Genomic DNA, 21,272 nt, shown 5'->3' with positions numbered 1-21,272 from the left:
TCAGAATTTGAGGAAGCAAATACCCCATCATTAAAGTGGGTTTTGATGAGATCCCAAGCATTTTGCTTCCCTGAGCAGGGCAGGCTGGGGGAGGAGCTGCAGGAGAGGGGCAGTGCATTGCAGGGAGACAGGGGAGCACCTAGGGCTGGGTCAGAGAGCGTGCTTAGGAAAACCCTTCTGATTTGGCCCCCGGCTGGTCCTCAGACCTGAACTCCCAGACGGGCACACCTCACCCATTCGTGAGCTTTCACACAGCATGGTTTGTGACCTGGAGGCCTGGACCACGAGTCAGCGGCCGTGGCTGAACATTAACCACCGCCAGACTTGTGTTACCCAGCTAAGCTGGATCACCTCCATATGTCTTTTTGTGATGCTACAACACTTAGAGCTCCTGCCAGATGAAAGGGATTAAACAAAACCTGAGAAGAGGGGTGAGCGGAAGCCAGGGTGACAGCACAGCTCCTGGAGAAGATAACACTTCTCTGAGTTCAAGGGAGAACCAGGCGGGCCCCTGGAGGCAGGAAGGCACAGTTTCTCCTCCTACAGAATCACCCTAGGATTCCCCTTTTTCCTCCCACTTCCCAGTTATCCAACCCTGGTACCCCAATACCCACCCCCTCTGCAATCCCCTCCCCTCCTGTGGGAAGAACATGGTCCAAGGCTACAGACGGGCTAGAGCCCTGGGCTCTTCTGCTAGCACTAGCGCCCCAGCCGACCCTGCTTTTGGAAGGGTATGAGGAGTGACTTCTGAGGGGCTAGAGGTCAAGGGGGGTATGTGGGAAGTGATCAAATTGTCTTGGAGAGGGAACAGGGGAAGAGAATACTGCCCTCCACCCCCAGCAAGAACTGGCCATGGGGACTGGCTACGCTCATGGCCAAAGCTCCTTGCCCTCGTCCTGGGGCAAATGGATCCCTCCAAGCACACAAGGACCCAGAGAACAGGAAGGGTGGCTTAGAAAGGAGACCACAGGAGACAGTCAATCCTTCATTTCTCTCTTCTGCAACACCGGCGTTGATAAGGATCCCCCGGGCAGTGCCCACCGAGTCAGAGCAGCACATTCGCTGCTCTCCTGCTGCAGGTCCCTCCCCAAGGTACCAAACCCCAGCTGAGACCACCCCCGCCCCCCGAGTCCCAGCCCCTGACCATCACACACACACACACACACCAGTCCTAGGGTCAAGCCGGCCACCACAGCACCCTGGGCAGCGGGGCACTCAGTGTTGAGGACCATCAAACCATTCCCTCCTTCCAACAACATGTCTTGAATAGCCATTAAGTGCTGGGCACTGGTCTCGCACGGGCATAGACGTGCCCCTCCCCAGCCCCAGCTCCCATCTGGGTATCACTCAGTCTGTTGAGACTTCCCCCACAGGGACGCCCCTGGGCAGCTGAGCGCGGCTGGCTGGCGCCACAGCTGACCAGTCCAGACCTGCGCCATCTCACCCAGGGAGCCTCGCCCAGGGCCGTCGACAGCCCCCGCACTCAGTGCCCGAGGGCTGCGGTCCCACCTCCGAGGAAGGACACAGACGGGCCTCAACCATCACAGACACATCCAGGCTCCAGGATGAGAATGTCTGATCTTACCTCCTCCCTCAGCCCTTCCCGGGACTTTTCCCGGCCCCCGTTTTGGGATGCTTGTGGAATTCTGTTCTCAGGTATGAGAGCCTTGAAGAAAGCACCTTGTGATAGGGTCTCACCCCCTGGGGTTCTAAAAGCCACCATTCCTGGTCATTCCCCACACGCACCACGCAAGCATCCCACCCCGCCCATGGGTCTGCTTGGGTCCAGGCCCCCTAGAGCGCCGCTCCCTTGGCGCTGGGGGTGGGCGCCAGGGCGCCCCGGTGAACGCGCTGGTGCTTGAGCAGGTGCTGCTTCTGGCTGAAGCCGCGGCCGCAGGAGGCACATAGGTAGGGCCGCTCGCCCGTGTGGTTGCGCCGGTGGCGCGTCAGGTTCGGCTTCTGGCTGAAGCGGCGCCCGCACTCGGGGCACGGGTAGGGCCGCTCGCCCGTGTGGATGCGCTGGTGGATGGTGAGCGCCGACCACCACGAGAAGCTCTTGCCGCACTCGTTGCAGATGAACTGGCGCGGCTCGTCCGGCCCGCCCGCCCGCGCCCGGCCCCACGGCACATCCCCGGGCCCCCGGGCCGGCGAGGGGCCGTGCGGCGGCGGCGGCGGCGGCAACAGGCCGGGGGCGCCCTGGGCGGGCGGCTCGGTGGCGGCGGCGTGGGCTTGCTGGTGGGCCCGCAGCGCGGCGCGGCTGGGGCGCGGCGCAGCCGGGGCGCCGGGCAGGTGCGTGCGCTGGTGCTTGAGCAGGTGCTGCTTCTGGCGGAAGCTGCGGCCGCAGTGCGCGCAGGGGTGCGGCCGCTCGCCCGTGTGGTTGCGCAGGTGGCGCGTCAGGTTGGGCTTCTGGCTGAAGCGGCGCCCGCACTCGGGGCACGGGTAGGGCCGCTCGCCGGTGTGGATGCGCTGGTGGATGTTCAGCGACGACCACCACGAGAAGCTCTTGCCGCACTCGTTGCAGATGAACTGGCGCGGCTCGGCGGGGGCGGCGGTCCGGGCCCCGGGCTGGCGCCACCAGCTCTGGCAGAGCCCCAGCCAGGCCCACTCTGGGCGCCCCCGCCGGGGCCCCGGTCGCGGGCGACAGCCCCGATGGGCCGTGGCGTCCCGGAGCAGCGCCTGCAGCCCGGCGCGGGCGCCCTGGCGGTCCCGGGCGTGCGCGCGCTGGTGGATGCGGAGGCCCACCTGGTGGCGGAAGCAGCGCTCGCACTCGGGGCACGGGTGGCTGGCGGGCCGGGAGTGGGTCTTCTGGTGCTTGAGCAGGTGCTGCTTCTGGCTAAAGCGCCGAGCGCACTCGGGGCAGCAGAAGGGCCGCTCGCCCGTGTGGTGCCGCTGGTGGCGCGCCAGGTTGGGCTTCTGGCTGAAGCTCTTGCCACACTTGCCGCACGGGTAAGGCTTCTCGCCGGTGTGGGTGCGCTGGTGGATCTTCAAGGACGACCACCAGCTGAACCTCTTCCCGCAGTCCGGGCACACGAAGTGACCCTCGCCGGCAGAAAGAGCGGGGCTCAGGGGGCTGGCGGTCACCCCCGGAGCCCGGCCTGCCGGCCCGCCGTCCTGCTCAAGGGGAGGGCCCCACCTTGGACCCCCAGTCTCCTCCTGTCCCCCCCAGGCTCGAGGCTTCCCCACGGTCTGGCATGGCGGGAGGCTCCGACGCTGCTGGAAAATGTTCTCCTTATCCTTCTGGCAAAGCGCGGCCTGTGGCCCCAGCGTCTGCAGCAGCCATTCTGTCTTCTCTTGCTTGATCTTCATGACCAGCACATCTCCTGCCGGAGGCAAAGGGAGAGAGACGGGGAGAGTCATTTGGTGTTCCGTGGGGTGGAGGGAAAGGGCGGGAGGGAGGGAAGAAGCGTCAGGAGGGCAGAGCTTGGCAGAAAATAGGGCGGGAGAAAAGGATGCAGAAGGAAGATGAGAGGAGGGAGGGTGGAAAGGACAATAAAGGGGGGATTGGGGTGTGCAGGAAGGCAAAGAAAAAAGACAAGAAAGAAACGATAAGTGAGCGTTGCTGTGCCAACGACCCCGCCGCCCGCCTCCTCCACCCTGAGGCCCAGGGGATGCAGAGAAGGTAAAGAAGCCAATCCAGGGAAGTCTTCCGGCCCAGGAAGCAAGCAGAAAGTGGCCAAGTTTCAAAACTTTCCTTCTCTTCCTAAGGGGATGGACGTGCAGGACACTTGCTGGACGAGTGCACGTCCAGTCCCCCCCCAGGGGTTGGGCAGCCAAGCCCCGCATCCCTGCCAGGCCTCTCCGGGGCAGCAGCCGTGGTGCGTGAGCACCTTACCTTCTTGGCAGCCTCACCTTTCTTCAACAAAACCATGCACAAGAAAGGCCAGAAAGGTCTCAGCGCCCAGAATAGGTGTTGCCTCGTCCTTGTACTAAACGAATCCCACACACCAGCAGCACACTCTGCTGCTAACCCACCCCTTACACTGTGCTCAGGTCAGAAGGGCGCTTTGCTTCCGGGCTCATGGACATAAGCCATGATGGAAAAGGTTTGCTATAGACACTGCATACAGACTGATTCCATTTATACGTAGGTCAAAAGCTGCCAACTAATGGATGAGTTAGAAGGGTAACGGCCCCCTGATAGAGGGCACTGTGGTTGGAAGGGGGCCTGGGGCACTTCTGCGGCTCTGGCAACGTTCTCCTTCTGGATCCGGGTGCTGGTTACATGGGCGTGTTCACTTGGAGAATTTATACAGCCCGCGACCTGTGCACTTTTCTGTGTTATACTTCAAGAAAAAGTTTATGTTCAATAAAAAATAAATGAAACAGTTGTGAACAAAGAAGAGAAACTCTAAACAACAGTTGCCAATCCACCTGCCAACGCAGGGGACACGGGTTCAATCCCTGGTCCGGGACGAGTCCACACGCCGCGGAGCAACTAAGCCCACACACCACAACTGCTGAGCCTGTGCTCTAGAGCCTGCGAGCCACAACTACTGAAGCTGGAGCGCCTAGAGCCCGTGCTCCTCAACAAGAGAAGCCACCACAGTGAGAAGCCTGCGCACCGCAACAAAGAGTAGCCCCCGCTCACTGCAACTAGAGAAAGCACGCACACAGCAACAAGACCCAACACAGCCGAAAAAAAAAAAAAAACCGCTGCCAATATTAAAAAGACAACAAAGTAAACCCCAAGGAAGTAAGAGGAAGGAATTAATAAAGACAAAAGCAGAGATGATAGGATAAAGGGAACACAAAGATATAAAAAGGATTCTGATAAATCCCAAAATACCATGTATAGACATTATATCAATTTGAAAAATCTATGTAAAATGGATGATTTTGCAAGAAAAATAAATTAACAAAACAGACTCAAGAAAAGGTAGAAGCCATGTCTATAGAAACAATTAGAAGAGACTGAAAAGAAAGCTAAAGTTCAACCTCGGAAATGGGTAACAAGCCCCTGAACCGTACAAAGAGGTTCTACTAAAACTTCACGGGAAGGACTATTCCCAGCTTACATAAACTGTGACCATGACTAGGGCAGGGGGAGGGGGGAAGCTTACATGTTAACATGACCCAGAATAAGACAAGGGTGGGGTAGGCAGGAAATTATAGGTTTATCGTTCTTTGAAAGTAGATGCAAAAAACAAACAAGCAAAAACACTGGCAAAGCAAGTTTGGCAGTGCTAAGAGAACAACCTATCCTGGCTTTGCTGGATCTTCTCCAGGAAAGCGAAGATGACTCAACACAGTTCATGACATTAACCTTTTAAACATTAGAAGCCTTATACTATCTCAATAGATGTGAAAAAGTCCCATGATCAAACGCAACATCATTTCTGGAGGGAGAGAAGGAAAAGGGAAAGGAGGGAGGGGGAAAGACAAAAGGAAGGAAGGAAGCTCTTAGCAAACTAGGAACATAAGGAAATTTTCTTAGGTTGACAAAGGAGCTGTATTAGAAACTGCAGCAAATGTTATAACTGAAGGCAAAAGATTAGAAGCCTATTCAAGTTAGGAACAAGGTGAAAAAAGAAAGATATATATAAATATTGGAAAGGAGGAGAGAACTGTCATTTGCTGATAATTATTAACCTAGAATGTGCATGAGAATCCACTGATGAAGTTTTAGAAATAAAAGTTTCAACAAAACTGCCAGATAAAAAACATTAAAATTCATAACTTTTTAGAATGGCAATAAAGTAACTGTAAGTATACCTAATATACAAGCAAAACATAAAGAAAACTATTAAACTTTACTGAAGGGATAAAATGTAAATAAAAGAACAGGTACCTCATATTCCTAGATAAGAAGCTCTCCATTCCGAAATGTTTCAGTTCAGTGTAATCCTAATTAAGTAAATTATAACATTTACTATGTGTGTAAATCACCCAGGAATTCTAAAAATGAGCAAGGAAGAATTTGGCTTATGCAACATTAAAAGCTAAAATACTATCACCACACACCCATTAGAATGGCTAAAATCCAAAACACGACAACACCAAACGCTGACAGGGCTGTGCAGCAACAGGAACTCTCTCATTCATTGCTGGTGGGAATGCAAAATGTTAAGGAAGGCCACTTTGGAAGACAGTTTGTCTGTTTCTTACAAAACTGAAGATACTCTTACCATACAATCCAACAAATCACTCTCCTATGTATTCACCCAAAGGAATTGAAAACTTATGTTCACACAAAAACCTGCGCACAGATGTTTATAGCAGCTTTATTGATAACAGTCAAAACGTGGAAGCATCCAAGCGATGTCCTTCATTGGGTGCATGGATAAACAGTGGTACACCATACAATGGAGTATTATTCAGTGATAAAGAGACATGAGATCTCAAGTCATGAAACGACATGGAGGAAACGTAAATGCATATGACTAAGTGAAAGAAGCCAATCTGAAAAGGCTACACACTGTATGATTCCAACTATATGACATTCTGGAAAAGGCAAAACTGTGGAGACAGTAAAAAGATCAGTGGTTGCCAGGGGTTGAAGGGTCAGGGGGAAAGCGACGAGTAGGCAGAGCACAGGGGATTTTTAGGGCAGTGAAACTCCTCTGCCTGATACTGTAATGGTAGGTACAGGACATTAAGCATCTGTCCACAGAATGTACAACACAAAGAGTGGACCCTAATTCAAACTATGGACTTTATTTATACAAATGTGTTAATAAAGTTTAATCTATTGTAAAAATTGCACCGTTCTAATGCAAAATGTTAATAAAAGGAGAAACTGTAGAGAAGGGTATAGGGCAGTCTTTGTCCTTTCTGCACATTTTCTCTGTAAACCTAATACTGCTCTAAAAAATAAAGTCCATTTAATAAAAGTCTTGACTGATGCAGTTGTATTGACGGGGCCGTCCCATAGTGAGCCAGGTGAGGTGAGGCTGTGAGAGTCCCTCCCACCAAAAAAAAAAAAAAAAAAGCTAAAAACAATCATTAAAAGTGTAGAATACACATAACTGACAGATACATCAAAAGAACAGAAAAGTTTGATATGCGATACAAGGTAGCATTCCAAGTCAACACTGAAAGGCTGGCCTATTCATCAATTTAGGACCAACTAACTCTCCATTTGGGAAAAATATTCAAGTTAGATTTGTAGTTCATACTGTTTATGAAAATCAGTTCCAGATGGATTTAAGTGCTGGTTTACAAGAAGCAAATACAGTATTAGAAGAATTAGGAGAATTTGTTTAGAATCTAGAGGTAATTGATAATCTTCTTAAACAGGTTGCAAAACATAAAAACTAAATTTAAAACCCCTGTACGACAAAGGATACTGCATATGAGCGAACTAGAAATGATCGTGCGGGGCAGCCTTTTCCAACAGAGCTTTCCACAGAGTGAAAACATTTTACATCCGAGCTCTCTGATACATGCGGCCTCTAGCCACAGGTGGTTACAGAGCACTTGGAATGTGGCTAGTACCACTGAAGAACTGAACTTACTTTTTTAAATTTAAATTAATTTAAATCTAAATTTAAATTTAAATAACCATATGTGGCTATTGGCCACCTACTGGACAGCACACGTCTAGGAGAACATATGTGCAGATATATGACAGACCAGACCAAGGATTAACATCCAGAGTATATAAAGGACTCCTATAGACAGGAAGAAAAGAGGTGCACCCTCGCTAGTAATCAGCAAAGTGCAAAATAACAGTGTAGCATCTTTTCACCCATCACAGCAGCAAATATTGAAGAGGTTGATAATACCCCGACTTCACAATACACATGGAAATTACATAGGAGGGTAAGTACAACATGGATATGCTGGGGGCCTAAACGAATTCAGACTCTCTGAGGACGACCTGACAGTGCTTATTAAAATTATAAATGTGTACAATCTTCCGCCTCTTCCACCCAGCAATTTCACTCCAGGTGTTTATCCTAAGAAATACATATGAGTCCAAAGAGGAACGTCTAAGTATATTCACTGAAGTGCTATCTGTAATTAGGAGAAAGGGGGAAACAACCTAATTACCCATCAATAATAGTCTAATAAAAGTTTCACTCCCTTCATAATGTGGAATACTATGCAGCAGTTGAAAAGAGCTCTACAGGCGAACGTGAAAAGATTTCGAAAACATTTTAAGAGAGAAAAAAAAAATTGAAAATCAGTATCAGTCGTCTGATCCAACTTATGGAAAATAAAACCATCCCTCTCTGTGTACATACACATGCCCGATCCAGGACGGTTCACGCCAAACCCAAGATGGTGGCCACCCTGCAGGTGATATGGACCATAGCAGGATTAGATGGGGAAGTCAAAGGGGACTCACACTTTCTATGTGTTATTTGAATATTCTCATAGAAATTCAAACATTATAATTCTTAAGTCTTTAAAATATCTTAGGAAATAAAGAGAAAACCTCCCCTCTAATCTGGTGGCCTTTAGTTTTGAGGCCAAAGAGCTCTGCTCCACTCCACAGCCTGACTGGCCACATGGGGGCAAAGAAACCGATGTGGTGCCCATGGGGGCGGAGGTGGGAGGGTGGGAGTGTCACAGAAAGCACCTGCAAGGGGCCAGCTTTCCACCTGGCGAAACGACGCCGTGAGGCCTCCCCAGATGCTCGGTTGTGAGAGGTCATTTTATCAGGAGTAATAATTTGAAAATGAAAGTGGTGATTTAAATTGTGTACTGGCAGGAATCGAAAACCCACGTGTAATGAGTTTCATTGATTCTAAGAATGCTTCCTTAGATGCACTGAATTGTTGGCCAGCGGAAGTATTTAACAGGGCTAGCTGTCCAAATTGGTGGTCATGTAGTGAATCCAAAATATACTCCAGTCAGCGGGGCACCACTGTCTCCAAGTGACAGGGCACCCATTAATGCCCCAGAGCGCCACAAAAGCCACCACCTTTCCCTGATTAAACCTGGCCTTGATTCCAGCACAGTGGCTGGGTTGTATGAGGAGGCCCTGAAGCCCAGGGGTGGCGCGTGTAGACCTGTGACGTGTGTTGCTGGGACTTCAGTCGTCACGGGCACCTTCCCGTAGGGATCAGGCACTGATACGGAGGAAAACAGGCTTCTGCCTGCCTGTTCCAAAGGTACTGGTCCTCAGTCAGCATAAAAAGCATCAGTTTTTATCTAAATGGTTCAGATAAAATAAAAAGCTGCTGAATGGAGAGCTATTGCTTAATGGGTAGTTTCTGACATTATGGGAAAATTCGAGAAATGGATAGTGGTGATGGCTGTACCACAACGTGAATGTGCTTCATGCCACTGAATTGTACCCTTAAAAATGGTTAAAATGGTAAATTTCATGTTATGTATAATATATTTCACCACAATTAAAAAAAACACATAAAATAAAGTAAAAGGTACCTGAAAGAGGTAAGCTCCCAATTATCTGAAAGCTCTGGCCTTCCAGTAGAGTCATTCCTTCAGCCTGGCCAGCAGGCGTGGCAGCCTGTGGAGGCTGAGCTCACGGGGGACCCCAGGCCCCAGTGGCTCCAGGGTCCAGGCCAGTGTTTTTCTACCTCTTCCCGAAGCTGAAGCTGCCGTACGGGGCAGAGAAGGCCCTGGTGGAGCCCATCTCTCACGTCTGAATTAGGATCTCCCTTATGAGTTTACGTGGGCAAAAGGGTCCTTCAGCTGCAATGTTTGGAACTGTATGCCCTAGGTTTTCCTGTAATTACTGTAATGTCAGCCTCACTCACACACACACACACACACACACACACACACACACACCTCGAGTGCTCTCAGCGTTCAAAGCGAGAGCCCGGGGCCGGGGTTGGGGGGACTGGGAAGTGGGGTGGCCGAACTCACTGCCGTCTGTGTCAGGACCCAGCCCCAGAACAGTGTGGTGTCCATATATCATACTGCCTCCTTTGAGCTGGTGTTTTATTTCTTTTTTACCCAATTGCCTGATTTTTGTCTCATCTTAGGCCCACTGCAGTGACTGTCCTGGGAGGGCGGGGGCTCTGGGGTCTACGGGGCAACGCCCCTGGAAGGGGTGGGACGTAAAGAAACCTGGTGACTGTGCTGAGCGAGGGGCAGAGTTCCCGGGCCTGGGCCGGTCCCCTCTCCCGGGGCCAGAGCCACCGTGCAGCCCAGCTACACCCAGAACAGCGCCTGCCACAGAGGCTGAGAGCGGGTCTCAGACCAGGGGCTGCTCCATCCCAGAAGCGGGAAGCGGGCGGCTGGGGAGGGGTCTCCACAGGGCACTTCCCACTCTCAGCGGCGCCTGCCCCCTGCCCGGGAGACACCAGCACTAACTGCTGTGTTTCCTCACCACCGGCTCCAAGTGCATCAGCTGACACAGACCGTGAACTGTGTGACCCCGGGAAGCTTAATGGACCGAACTGGAGACACTCTCCTGACCAACCAACAGCAGGACTTGTTGCGGCCACGTGTCCTCCCCAGAGCGCTGGCTCTCGGTGTGTGATCAGCGCCAACACCAAGCACTCCCTGATCTAGCGCTTGACAGACACCTGATCTTCCCCCAGCAGATTTCTGCACGGGTGTGTGTGTGTGTGTGTGTGTGTGTGTGTTCCTGCCTGGCAAGCACAGGATGGCCTTTGTCAGTTCTTAGCCCCGCCCCCGTCTGTGTTTGCTCCATCCTTGGACGTGACCTCAGTGTCCTGGTCCCACCGTGTGGTTCTACAGGCCACCAGCAACTCCTGCTCAGCTACAGAGGGACAGGGACGACGGGGCTGGGGAGGGGGCCGTGGTGGGCTCCCACCTGCCCCTCGTCTCTTACCTGTGCTGCAGTCGCCAGCCAGGCCACTCTCCATCCCCGGAGGCCCCTCGGCATCAGCACGGCGGCTCCCGGCGCGGCCGTCTGCGGGTGAGATGGGAGCAAAGGAAAGAGAGTTGGCCTGTGGGACAAGGACGAATGCCCCTCACAGGAGGCAGTCCCTCTTTTTCAAAAGCTTTTCTATGACCTCTGTCAAAATGAGCAGGATTTCTTTTTAAAGCACATATACCTGCTAGGCAGGTAAAATGTGTATAATTCCCATTTTATGAAGAATAAACTGAGGCCAGAGAGGGCTGCTGACATGCCCCAAGTCACAGAGGTGGCCGAACGGCAGAGCTGGGCAGGGTCCCTGGGCTTCTAACTCCCAGACCAGAGCCTCATGCCCACACTCTCATCACCTGCGGGGTGGAGTGTGAAGGATGCCACAAGAGAGAACCAGGAAACTCAAATAAGTTGAGAGACAGCCCCTACCCTGCAACGTGGTCACAAGGACACCCTGGAGGGAAGAACCGTCCCTCCAAGATCACCAGCCCCCCGTCTCTCAAAGCCCCCGTCCATGTTCCAGTGCAAACCCTTCTGGGGCCTCACAGCCATCCCCCACCCCTGGGCAAGAACACAGGTGGCCAACCTGGGTCCTAGGGACCTGCTCCCTCATCCACCAATCTGGGGCTCATCTTTTTTTACTCTTCAGTCTTTTGAACATCTCCCGACTGGCTCATTTGGTGCCTGGAACGTGATCGGGACGGGCCCTGCTGCTCTGAGCCCTTGGCGCGGCCCCTGCCCCTTCCAGGCCCCAGCCTAAATGTCACCTCCTCCGAGTGGCCTTCCCTGGCAACCCCGTGTAAAGTCACAACCCTAACCCCAGCTCCCATTCCTCCCTGACACTTTTCACCACCGGACAGGATATTTACTTTTCTGCTTATTCCCCGACAGGAATGGAGGACAGGACTTCCCGGGCTCACTGCCGAGTGCCAGGGTCCGGGACAGAGCCCGCACGTGGAAGGCACCAAAGAGCCGTGTGTGGCACCAACATGCTGCTGGTTACGTGCGCTCAGAGATGTGGCAGCTGCAGTGGTGCTGCGGGCGGCACCCCCCGAGGACGGGGATCTCGTTTCCTATGCCTATACCCCGACCCCCTGCACTCCCAACAGGCCCCAGCCTCTGCCCCACGAGACGGGAGGCTGGGCTCACGCTGCAGGACCAGGAACCTCTGCTCGGCCACCGCTCGGGCTCGGGGAACCCAGCCTCCCCTTGCTCCACACCTCAGGCCCCGGAGAGCCTCCCAGAAACCCCATTCTAAGGGTCTCCCTGCTTCCTTCTCCCAGGTCCCTTTCCAGCGGCTACTCCGGGGACAGGGACCCAGGCTGGAGATGTGGACCCTGCCCGGAGAGGTGGGGGGCAGGGGTGTCAGGGAGATACGAATCTGAGAAATAGAAAACTCACCCTCCCTGGGGCAGAAAGGGAAAGAGAACCCTCCCCTTTCTTTCAGAGTATTTTCTTTAGAGAACTTCTGATTGGAAGTTCTTTCTCTGCCCCTTTGAGGTGTATATAAATCTTTTTAAAGCTCACTAAGCCTCGTGCCGGCTTTACAACCCAGGACCGTCTTTCTCCAGGACCTGGGAGCCATCTCTCCGAAATGCAAACATCAAGGAAACAGCGGCCAGTGTCCCCTGCCCGTGGGCCGTGGGAGCCTGACTCTCCAGCAGCACCAGGCTCCGGGCTGCAAACCTCCTCCTGTCACCAAGATACAAGCAGTGGATGTTTCCTTTGCACAAAGGCAATTAGCTATCACGCGTGGCCACCCAATTCCAGGCGAATTTAGGGTGAACTCTGTGTGACAAATGGTGCCGTCAAGTCCTCTTACCCGAGGACTGGCTATGCTTTCCCTGGAGAACACGTGTGCAGTGGGGTTGCCCGTGCTGGACTGTGTAACAGGTGAGATTTCTGTCTATAGCCTCTTAGCAAATTGCCTGTGATGTGCACCACATTCCAGTCTAATGCTTATTCAGTTAAAAACTTGTTTTCTTTCTCTCCTACTTTTGCGGGGAGTTTTTCTGAGTTGGCAGGAGATTTGGTTTTTAATTCTATTTCCCCAAAAGGGGTCTGTTACGCACTCCTGCTGTGGGTTACTATAGACACTGAAACCTGCCTGTGGTGCAGAGAAAAGGGGGCCACAAATGAGGGCAGGAGAAGGCCCCCCTCGGGGCCCCTGATGGATGCCAGTGCTCCTGCCTTAGCACCACATTTTCCTTCCAGGTCACTCTGCATCCCAGGCCATGGGGTAGCCTCTCACCAACTGGAGAGTTAATGTCTGCCTAAGGAGACTCAGAGGACTGGTGAACAAAGAGGCCACTTTGATATGGGGAATCTCAGACAGGGGGGTGGAGGTTCGGGCCACAATTCATGGCGAGGACAGCGGGTGGGACTTGGGCTCATTCACAAAACCCCTACACAACACAACTGAAACCCCTTAAGCCAAATCAAATCAGTCCTACTTGATCCATTCTGTCTTAAGAGGTATTATGAACTCAAAATCGCCTCAGGTGGCAGAAGGGCTTCAATTCTTGGTGACCAATTCACAAGGAGTCACTGAGCTGCACCAGAGCTCATGGTCCGAGAAAGAACAGAAGTCGAAATGGAAGGAAGGGACCCTCATGGGCCCGAGGGGAAGAAGGAAGAAAGGAGAGGGCAGGGGACAGGAGGAGAGGCACAGAGGACAGGAAGAGGGGGCAGGGGCTATGTCTTGGGGGCCCATCTCCACCTGTGTGCTCAGGTGGGATGTGTCTGGAAAACAGGCCAACAGGTGTCCTCAGACAAACCCCTGAGACAAGCCGAACGGCAGAAGGTCCCTGCATGTGGCAACGTCTTTCCAGGCCGGCCAGGCCCCCGCACACCCCACCCTGATGCACCGCACTGCACACCTCTTCTCGCTCCACCAGACACATCACTCAGCTGACTGGAGAGAGAGATGCCCAGGGACACGGCGAGCAGGCCACCCAGCAGAAGACCCCGGCCAGAAAACAGGACGCAACGGGGGCCGATCCCCATCCACCAACGCCCACACCGAGTCCCTAAGGCCCACCTGGTCTATCACCCAGCTCCCCGACCCCAAGCTCTGATGACCTTTCCCCTCCCTGCCCAGCAGGTCCCGTGGAGGGCGGGACACACGCAGGGGGTGGGTCTCAGGACAGGGCCCCAGTCACCTCCTCCTTCCCAGCCCCTGGCTCTGAGTCAGGCTGCAGTTGGGATGAGAGCCCCTTGACGGGGAGGCTTTGCGGGACAGCTGCCATGACAACTGCCGCGTCACACAAAGCGGGACTGTGGCCTGGGGCAGGTGCTGAGGTCTGGGGGCAGGGAAGGTAACAAAGGGGCTTTGATCTTAGCAGAAATTTGGGGGGAAGGCAGACAGCAGCTGGGGGTGGACGAAGGCCACGGGCCAGGAGAGGCGGTGCAGGGACACGTCTGGGTCACTCCACATCCTCCAGATCTCAGGGCCCTGGACCTTTTCCACCAGCCAAGTACATCTCTCTTCACAGACTCAGGCCCCACATGGGGAAGAAGGAGATGGCACCTCATGTGTCCTCTGTCACCAGTGGAGCGGGGACCGGCCACGTGGCCTCCACCAATAGCTCAGGCTTTGAGGGATGCATCTCCCAAACTCCAGCCGAAGGCCCAGCACACAGGCGCTGCTCAGCTAGGAGCCCCACCCAGGGCGACACCATCTGCCACCGTTCACTGCCACCGTTCACCTATGCGCACAGGAGGCAGTCTTCCCAAGGTACCCTCCCCATCAAGCTGACCGCCCTCACACCAGTAGGTCAAGTCCCCCGGGGAGCAGCCCAGGCCAGCGTTTGGAAGGGGATGGGCGAGGGCCCGCAGGCTCCAGCTAGCCCTCCCCCTGAGGGCGTGCTCTCGGAGTCCTCCGGGGGGACACAGGCTCTGTCTGTCCTTCCCTCATTCACTGAGCGGGCGGGGGCTTCCCTGGTCACCTCGGTATTGACCTGGCTCTGGAAAGAAAAAGGGGGTGACCAGCCAAGACTCGGTAGGGACAGGGAGACTGACTGTGAACCAGGCACTCAGCAAGCACCGCCCACTTCATCCTAAGGAGCCACGGCTCAGAGACGTTAAGCAGTTTGCTCAAGGTCACACAGCTAGTAAGTGCTGGAGCCAGGACCGAACGAACTGGGGTGGGCCTGCCCCAGCCAGAGCTCCTGCTCCTGGACCATGCTGCCTCTAAGAGAAGGTGCAGAGTGTACCAAACCTTAAGCCACCAGGGCCTCCTTTTCAGGAGTCTGGCCTCTAGGCCCACACGTTGGTTATTTAAGTGTGTATAAATTAAGTTTAAAATTCAGTTTCTCATTCACACTGGCCACGCTTCAAGTGTTCAACAGTCACACGTGGCTAAAGCTACCATAACATCCAGCAGAAAAGATTTCCAGGTTCACGAAGTTCTGCTGGGCGACATGGCTCTAGATATAAAGCTCCAGGATGGCGGTGGCCCTGCCTGCCCGGGCCTGAGACGCAGAAGGTGCTCAGCTTATACTGGATGAATGAATAAATGAATGAACGAATGAAAGAAATGGGAGGACAGAAGACGGGGTCCCTGTGGCCCCAGTGCTTCATCACCAACAACAAATACCTCAGGACAGGTTAATGATGTCCCTGGCCTGGGAAATGGATTTCAGTTAATATCAGTGGATGTTTCATTTAAAATATACCATCATAGGTGGTTGCCAAGGGGGAAGGGGTTGGGGGAGGGATGGAGTGGGAGGTCAGGGTTAGCAGATGTAAGCTTTTATATATAAATGGATAAACAACAAGGTCCTACTGTAGAGCACAGGGAAGTATATTCAATAACCTGTGATAAACCATAATGGAAAAGAATATAAAAAAAAAGAATGTATACATGTATAACTGAATCACTTTGTTGTACAGCAGAAATTAACACAACATTGTGAATCAACTATACTTCAATAAAAAATATTGATAGGGCTTCCCTGGTGGCGCAGCGGTTGAGAGTCTGCCTGCCAATGCAGGGGACACAGGTTCGAGCCCTGGTCTGGGAAGATCCCACATGCCGCAGAGCAACTAGGCCCGTGAGCCACAACTACTGAGCCTGTGCTCTGCAACAAGAGAGGCAGCGACAGTGAAAGGCCCGCGCACCGCGATGAAGAGTGGCCCCCGCTTGCCACAACTGGAGAAAGCCCTCACACAGAAATGAAGACCCAACACAGCCAAAAATAAAATAAATAAATAAATAAATAAAAATATTGATAAAATACAGTCATAGGCATACAAGAAGAAACTGATCTAAACACTAAACGCACAAAAACACATCTAGAGACAATCATATCTAACATCCAAGGCGGCTAAGTACACAAATGTTCAAAGATGCAAAAATACAGAGATACTCATACACATGAGAATACCTACCAAATTGCATATGCAAAGTACAGAGAGACTGAAATATTAAAAAATCCACCGCTACACCTACAGATCCAGAGACACAAGTGTGCCAACGTGAACCGCACGAGCACAAATCACTCCCCTTTCACACTGGAGAAAACAGCCATGTGACCCCCTGCTGACACAAGTGTCCTCACAAGCCATGGCCATCCCTCCAGGTCCACTGCTCCAAGGAACGGAACTCAGGGGATGATGCAGCCACCGGGAGAGGAAGCGACAGCGGGTGATGGGAACAGTCACTGTTGGGGTACCGGTGGGGTAAGCTGAGGGCAGGGGGGCGGCGTGAGGCAGCAGCGCTGCAGCTGGAGGGGCACAGAAAGCCCTAGAAAGAGGACAAGGCTCTGCCCGGCAGGCCACGCTGCAGGGGTCTGGCCAGGAGGAGGCGGCAGGCCGTTCCCCTCTCCCCCAGGAACCTGAGCCCCGCAGGGCTGGCTCCTCGGCCGAGTCGGCCCCACTCGCATTGGCTGCCCCTCTCCTCAGACCCACGCACGCCTGGACCCGGAATCAGGGGCCCTGAGTTCCAGCCCACCTGCCCTTGGCAAATCACTTCACCTCTAGGCCTAGGTTCCCAATGGCAAAGGTGACTGAAAGCGCCTGCTCCGGTGGGGGGGGGGGGCTTGCGTGAGCATCAGGTTGGGGGAAACACTAGACTTTCTAAACAGTCTTTTCTTTCTCTTTCTCGTGGCCTGAGAACAATCCACACCCGAAGGTTCTGAGCCCTCTCTCTGAACACCCCACGGCCAGCTCACTCCTCCTAAACCGTTACCCCTCAAGCTGCTTCAGAACCTCTGGAGGCCCCCGGCGCCCACACAGGAACCCCAAACTCTGCTCAGCAACGGGAGCTGGCCTCGCAGAGGGACCGGGCGTGGACAGCTGTCACGGTCAGGGCTCCCTGCAGAGCAGCTCCGGGTACCGCCTCTCCCGGGAGATGGAGACTGGCTGGGGAGGAGGGCCTCCTCCGGGCCAGGCTGTGGGGCGGGGGTAAGGAGAGCAGGGCCGGGGCTGGGCCCTGAGCGCCAGGCGGGGGGCTGGACTACAGAGCCGTGGACGCTTCTGCCGGCTCAGCTCAGGCGAGCCCCACGGCCTCACACCCCGACTTTGCTGCGGGGAGGAGCTGGTGTAGCCTCTGTCTCCCAGGACTGATCGCACAGCCCCCAGGCCCTCTCCCAAAGCCAGTCCTACGCGAGCCACTCCTGCGCGAGGCCTGGTCCCTGGGCTTGTGCTCTGGCTGATCTCTGGATAATCAGCGCTCTCTCCAGGCATCGGTCCCCCATCCCTGCACCCACCAGACTGCACACCTTCCTCTCCTCCAGCGTTTCTGACCAAGGAGGACACGCAAACCATCCCCAACAAGTGGCTTTAAAATGGTATTGGAAAGGCAGGGCAACTGCTCTTCCCACCTTCTATGGCCCGGTGCCCGAGGACAGACAGGCAGGCCGAGGTCCTAGCCCAGACCGGGTGAGCGTCACCTCCACCCACCACCTAGAAGCCTGCCTCCACCCCACATCCCAGCATAAGGCATGCCCCGCATCCTTCTACAACTCCCAGAACAATCCCTGAGCCCCTCCAGGGCCCCCACCCCATCCTTCTCTCCCATCCACCTCCCTGCTCCTCCCTTGTTCCTCTCTGACTTCCTGGCTCTACTCACTACCGGATCAGGTGTCCCCATGCACCCTCACTGTTACCTCTTCCAAGCCCTCCCCCTCCGTCCTCCTCCTTCTCCCCATCCCCCGCTTCCTACTCCAGCATCTTCAGACCTCAGCCTCCCAAACACTGTGGTCCTCAGTCCCAGGAGAGGGGACAGCGGTGGGGAGCAAGAGGGCGGGGCAGGCCATCGTCCCACAGAAAGACCACACGTAGCAGCAGGAGCCCAGGACAGGGAGGCCAGAGACCTTGGGACCGGCTTTGCTTCTGGTTAGTCACGTGACCCCGGGCCAGCCACTTTCCTTCCCTGGGCCTCAGTTTCCCCATCTGCAAATGGAAATAATGCTTGGTCCTCTGTATAGAACTGTTACATCAAGCAGTGGGAGGGAAACGTTGCGAAAGGACTCCGGAAAATGTTCACAAGGTGCAAGATGAATTCTTTCTAGGTCACTGCATTGCCATCACCCCCTCCCACTACCCAGTTGTCAGAACTGATAGGAAGAGCCCAGTTCAGTGACTTCAGTTTGCTTCCGCCAGCATTCCCTGGGAACAAGGTCCAGGGCCGGCCAGGGCAGCCAGGGCAGCTGCCTTATCCCATCATGCCCGCCCACCTCCCAGAGGTCCCGGATTCAATCCCATGCCAGTCCCCAAGGCACCTCCTTCCAGGACCCCTGCCCCACCTGCCCTGCCCAACATGCACACCTTTGCTGGGACTGTCACTCCCCCACCTCCCCGCCCCCAGGCCTGTCCCCCACCCATGGCATCCCCATCCCCAGTCTTTGCTCACCTGTCTCCCTTTAGAGGATAGAACGTCACCCATATTCCTCTGCCCCAAATCCAAGACTCAGGAGCCTGCCAGGGCCAGGGGACGCCCATTACCTGATCGAAGGCAAGGGATGAAACCAACTGCTAACAACACTTTGGACAGTTGTCACATTTTGATTTATAAACACTTTTTTCACCCTTGCTGCATTCCAAGGAGCTTAGCAAGGATAAGGAGTGTTTCTCCCTTTTTGGATGAGGAAAGCAAGGCCCAGAGGGGACATTCCCTGCCTCAGAGAAAGTTAGAACTCAGGTCTCCTGCCCACCTGGCCCACTCTCCCCTGCAGGCCACCCCCATGCTAGGAAACCTCAGATTCCTCAGCTTAACCCTCACCAGGGGAGCAGGTGCCTAGACCAGCTCTGCACTTGGCCCTGGGCATCCTTTGCCCCTCCAGGTGGGACTCACCAGGCCTCTCAAAACTGCCATCACCTTTCACTACCGCAGAGCGCAGCCCTCACTATCCACAGGTCACTAAATCATACCAGCGCTGTTTTAATACCTCCAGCATCTGCCACCGCTGCTGCCTTAGTTCAGGCCTCAGCCCTGCTCACCTGGAGACTGCGCTGCTCTCATAGCTCATCTTGCCCCTCCAATCCATCCACCACCCAGACTCAAAGCAATTGTCCTAAAATTACAATTCAGACATGTTACTACTTTGCTTAAAACACTTCAGTGGGTCCCCAGCACTTTCAGGTACTGCTAAAAATTTCTTGGCAAGACCATTTAAAATCTGGCCTCTGCTCACCTCTCACTGTACCACCAACCTACCCCACTGTCCCCAGATGCAACTCCCTGACCTTGCCGTGTCTAGGGGCTAGGGACACCTGTTATCAGTCTTGGAATACCCTTGCCCAACTCTTCCCTGCCCAGCCCAGATCCAGGATCACTTTCACCAGGAAGCCTTTGTGGATACACCAGGCTCAGTTAGGGGCCCTTCTCTGTTTAACCTGTGCACCCCGCCAACCCAGTACCATCTACATAGTATAATGATACTTTGTCTCCACAAGAAGACTGTAAACATCTTAACACAGGGAGTGTTTCTCTCTCCCCAACACCCAGCACAAGGTCCAGCATGCTGTAAACCATTAATAAAAATTTTAACAAAGGAACATTTAGATAAAAGAAATTTAAGTCCAAAACAGATTAGAAGCATAGAATCATGGAACCTTAGCGTTGAAAGGAGACTAATACCCTCTAATATTTTCATTTTACAGATGAACACCTGGACCCAAAATGCACACCTAATAGTGGAGCCTGGACATAGCCGGCCTCGCGTCGGGGCTATGACCACACCCCCCCGCCCCCCCAGGTCTGGTGGACCAAGACACACACCAGGCTCCATCCTCCCAAAGGGCTGGAGGGGGCGGCATCTCTATACCCTCCACCTTCACGAGGGAAGAAACCCCCAGCGCCTACCCCCAGCCCCACTGAGATCTTGGCTCCTATGCCTGTCTTCCTAGAATGGAGGTTTCGGGGAGACCCCTACACACACCCCTCCAATTTCTGTGGTGCTTCCCTCTCATTGTTCTCGCCCCCGATCCTCAGGCCCACTCATTTAATCATTTATTAAGCACCTACTATGTGTCACTCTGCGGCGAGCACTGGGGTTCCCGCCCTGCAGGAACTCGATCTTTGGGGGAGGCTGACACCGCTCCCGAATATCGGGACAGGCTCTGGCAGAGCGCGCCCGGAGGAGCCGGCGGGCAGTCCCCGCGCTCACCTCCGCGCCTCTCCCGCTCTCACGCCCCACTCCAGCTCTGACCCGGCCTGCAGCCCCTTCCCACACACGACCCGGGCCCCTTTCCCCGTGAGCTGTGTGGGGGTGGGGAAAGTTCGGGGCTGAGAGCGCGGGGGGCTCGGGGGACCCCGAGGCCGCCTCCAGCCCGAGTCTGGGTGGAGACAGCGCGGGAGGAGCGGGGCCGGACGCTGGCCCCGCGGCACGGTCCGTCCCTCCGCACGCCCCTCCCCACCCGGATTCAGAGGGACTCGGAGGGAGGGGACGGGAATAAATACCTTTGACTTTGTGGCTAAGGTTAACGGGAACTGCCACCCCGGGGCGACTTGGGCACTGAGCTCCCCGGCCCCGCCAGTCCCGGGGCAGGCGGGGCGGGCACGCGCCCCTGATTGGCTGGTAGGCCTGGCCATCCCCGGGGCCGCCCGGCCATCTGATTGGCTGCACCTCTCAGATGACCAGCTCAGCCCTATCAGAGAAGCCTGTGGGGCGGCTCCTTTGTTCTCTGGAGCCAATGGCCTGGGTGGGCGGGCTGACCTCGCCTCCCTAGGGGCCAGCCGCGGCCCCGCCAGGCATTAAAGCGTTGGCGTGGGGCGCTGGGCCCGGTCTCCCAGGGGAGGAGGGGAGGGGGAGAGGCCGGATAGCTGGTGATCCGACGGCGCGGCAGCACCCTCTCCTTCTCTCCGCGGAGCTCTCCCTCCCCGTCCAGGCCGCGCAGACGCGCGCTCTGAAACCGATCCAGTCGCTCGGCAACTCTCCGTCCGACGCCTGCGACGCGCCCGCACCGCCCTTGGTGCCGGGATCCGGGGGAACAAGACGCACGAACCCCGCTCCGACGATCACACTCGAGTGTGCATGTGACATGGTTATGGCACTTGGCACTACAGCACACC

At 54.7% G+C, this 21,272-nt stretch overlaps 1 protein-coding gene across 5 annotated transcripts in view; it reads right to left on the bottom strand.

The window, feature by feature from the left end:
• ZNF775 (zinc finger protein 775) overlaps positions 1–20,743 on the bottom strand; it is a 31,897-nt gene extending 11,154 nt beyond the window's left edge. The window contains exons 1-4 of one of the 5 annotated variants that reach the window (XM_082473339.1): positions 20,226–20,328; positions 18,612–18,703; positions 10,718–10,798; positions 973–3,320 (exon numbers count right to left, since the gene is read on the bottom strand). In XM_082473339.1, the coding sequence (XP_082329465.1) occupies positions 1,795–3,320; positions 10,718–10,751 (1,560 nt within the window). In that variant the 5' untranslated portion in view covers positions 10,752–10,798; positions 18,612–18,703; positions 20,226–20,328 and the 3' untranslated portion in view covers positions 973–1,794. Of the gene's footprint in view, positions 1–972; positions 3,321–5,788; positions 5,845–10,717; positions 10,799–18,611; positions 18,704–20,225; positions 20,357–20,660 lie in introns of those variants that run through there. The other 4 variants (XR_014266941.1, XM_082473338.1, XM_082473340.1 and 1 more) reach the window with 4 other exon arrangements.
• Positions 20,744–21,272: the final 529 nt, after the last annotated feature.

The sequence above is a fragment of the Balaenoptera physalus genome (genome assembly GCF_965194825.1).
Source record: "Balaenoptera physalus genome assembly, chromosome: 8".
Taxonomy (NCBI): Eukaryota; Metazoa; Chordata; class Mammalia; order Artiodactyla; family Balaenopteridae; genus Balaenoptera; species Balaenoptera physalus.
The sequence above is the reverse complement of the archived record's forward strand: the minus strand, read 5'-3'. Positions and strand labels throughout refer to the sequence as shown.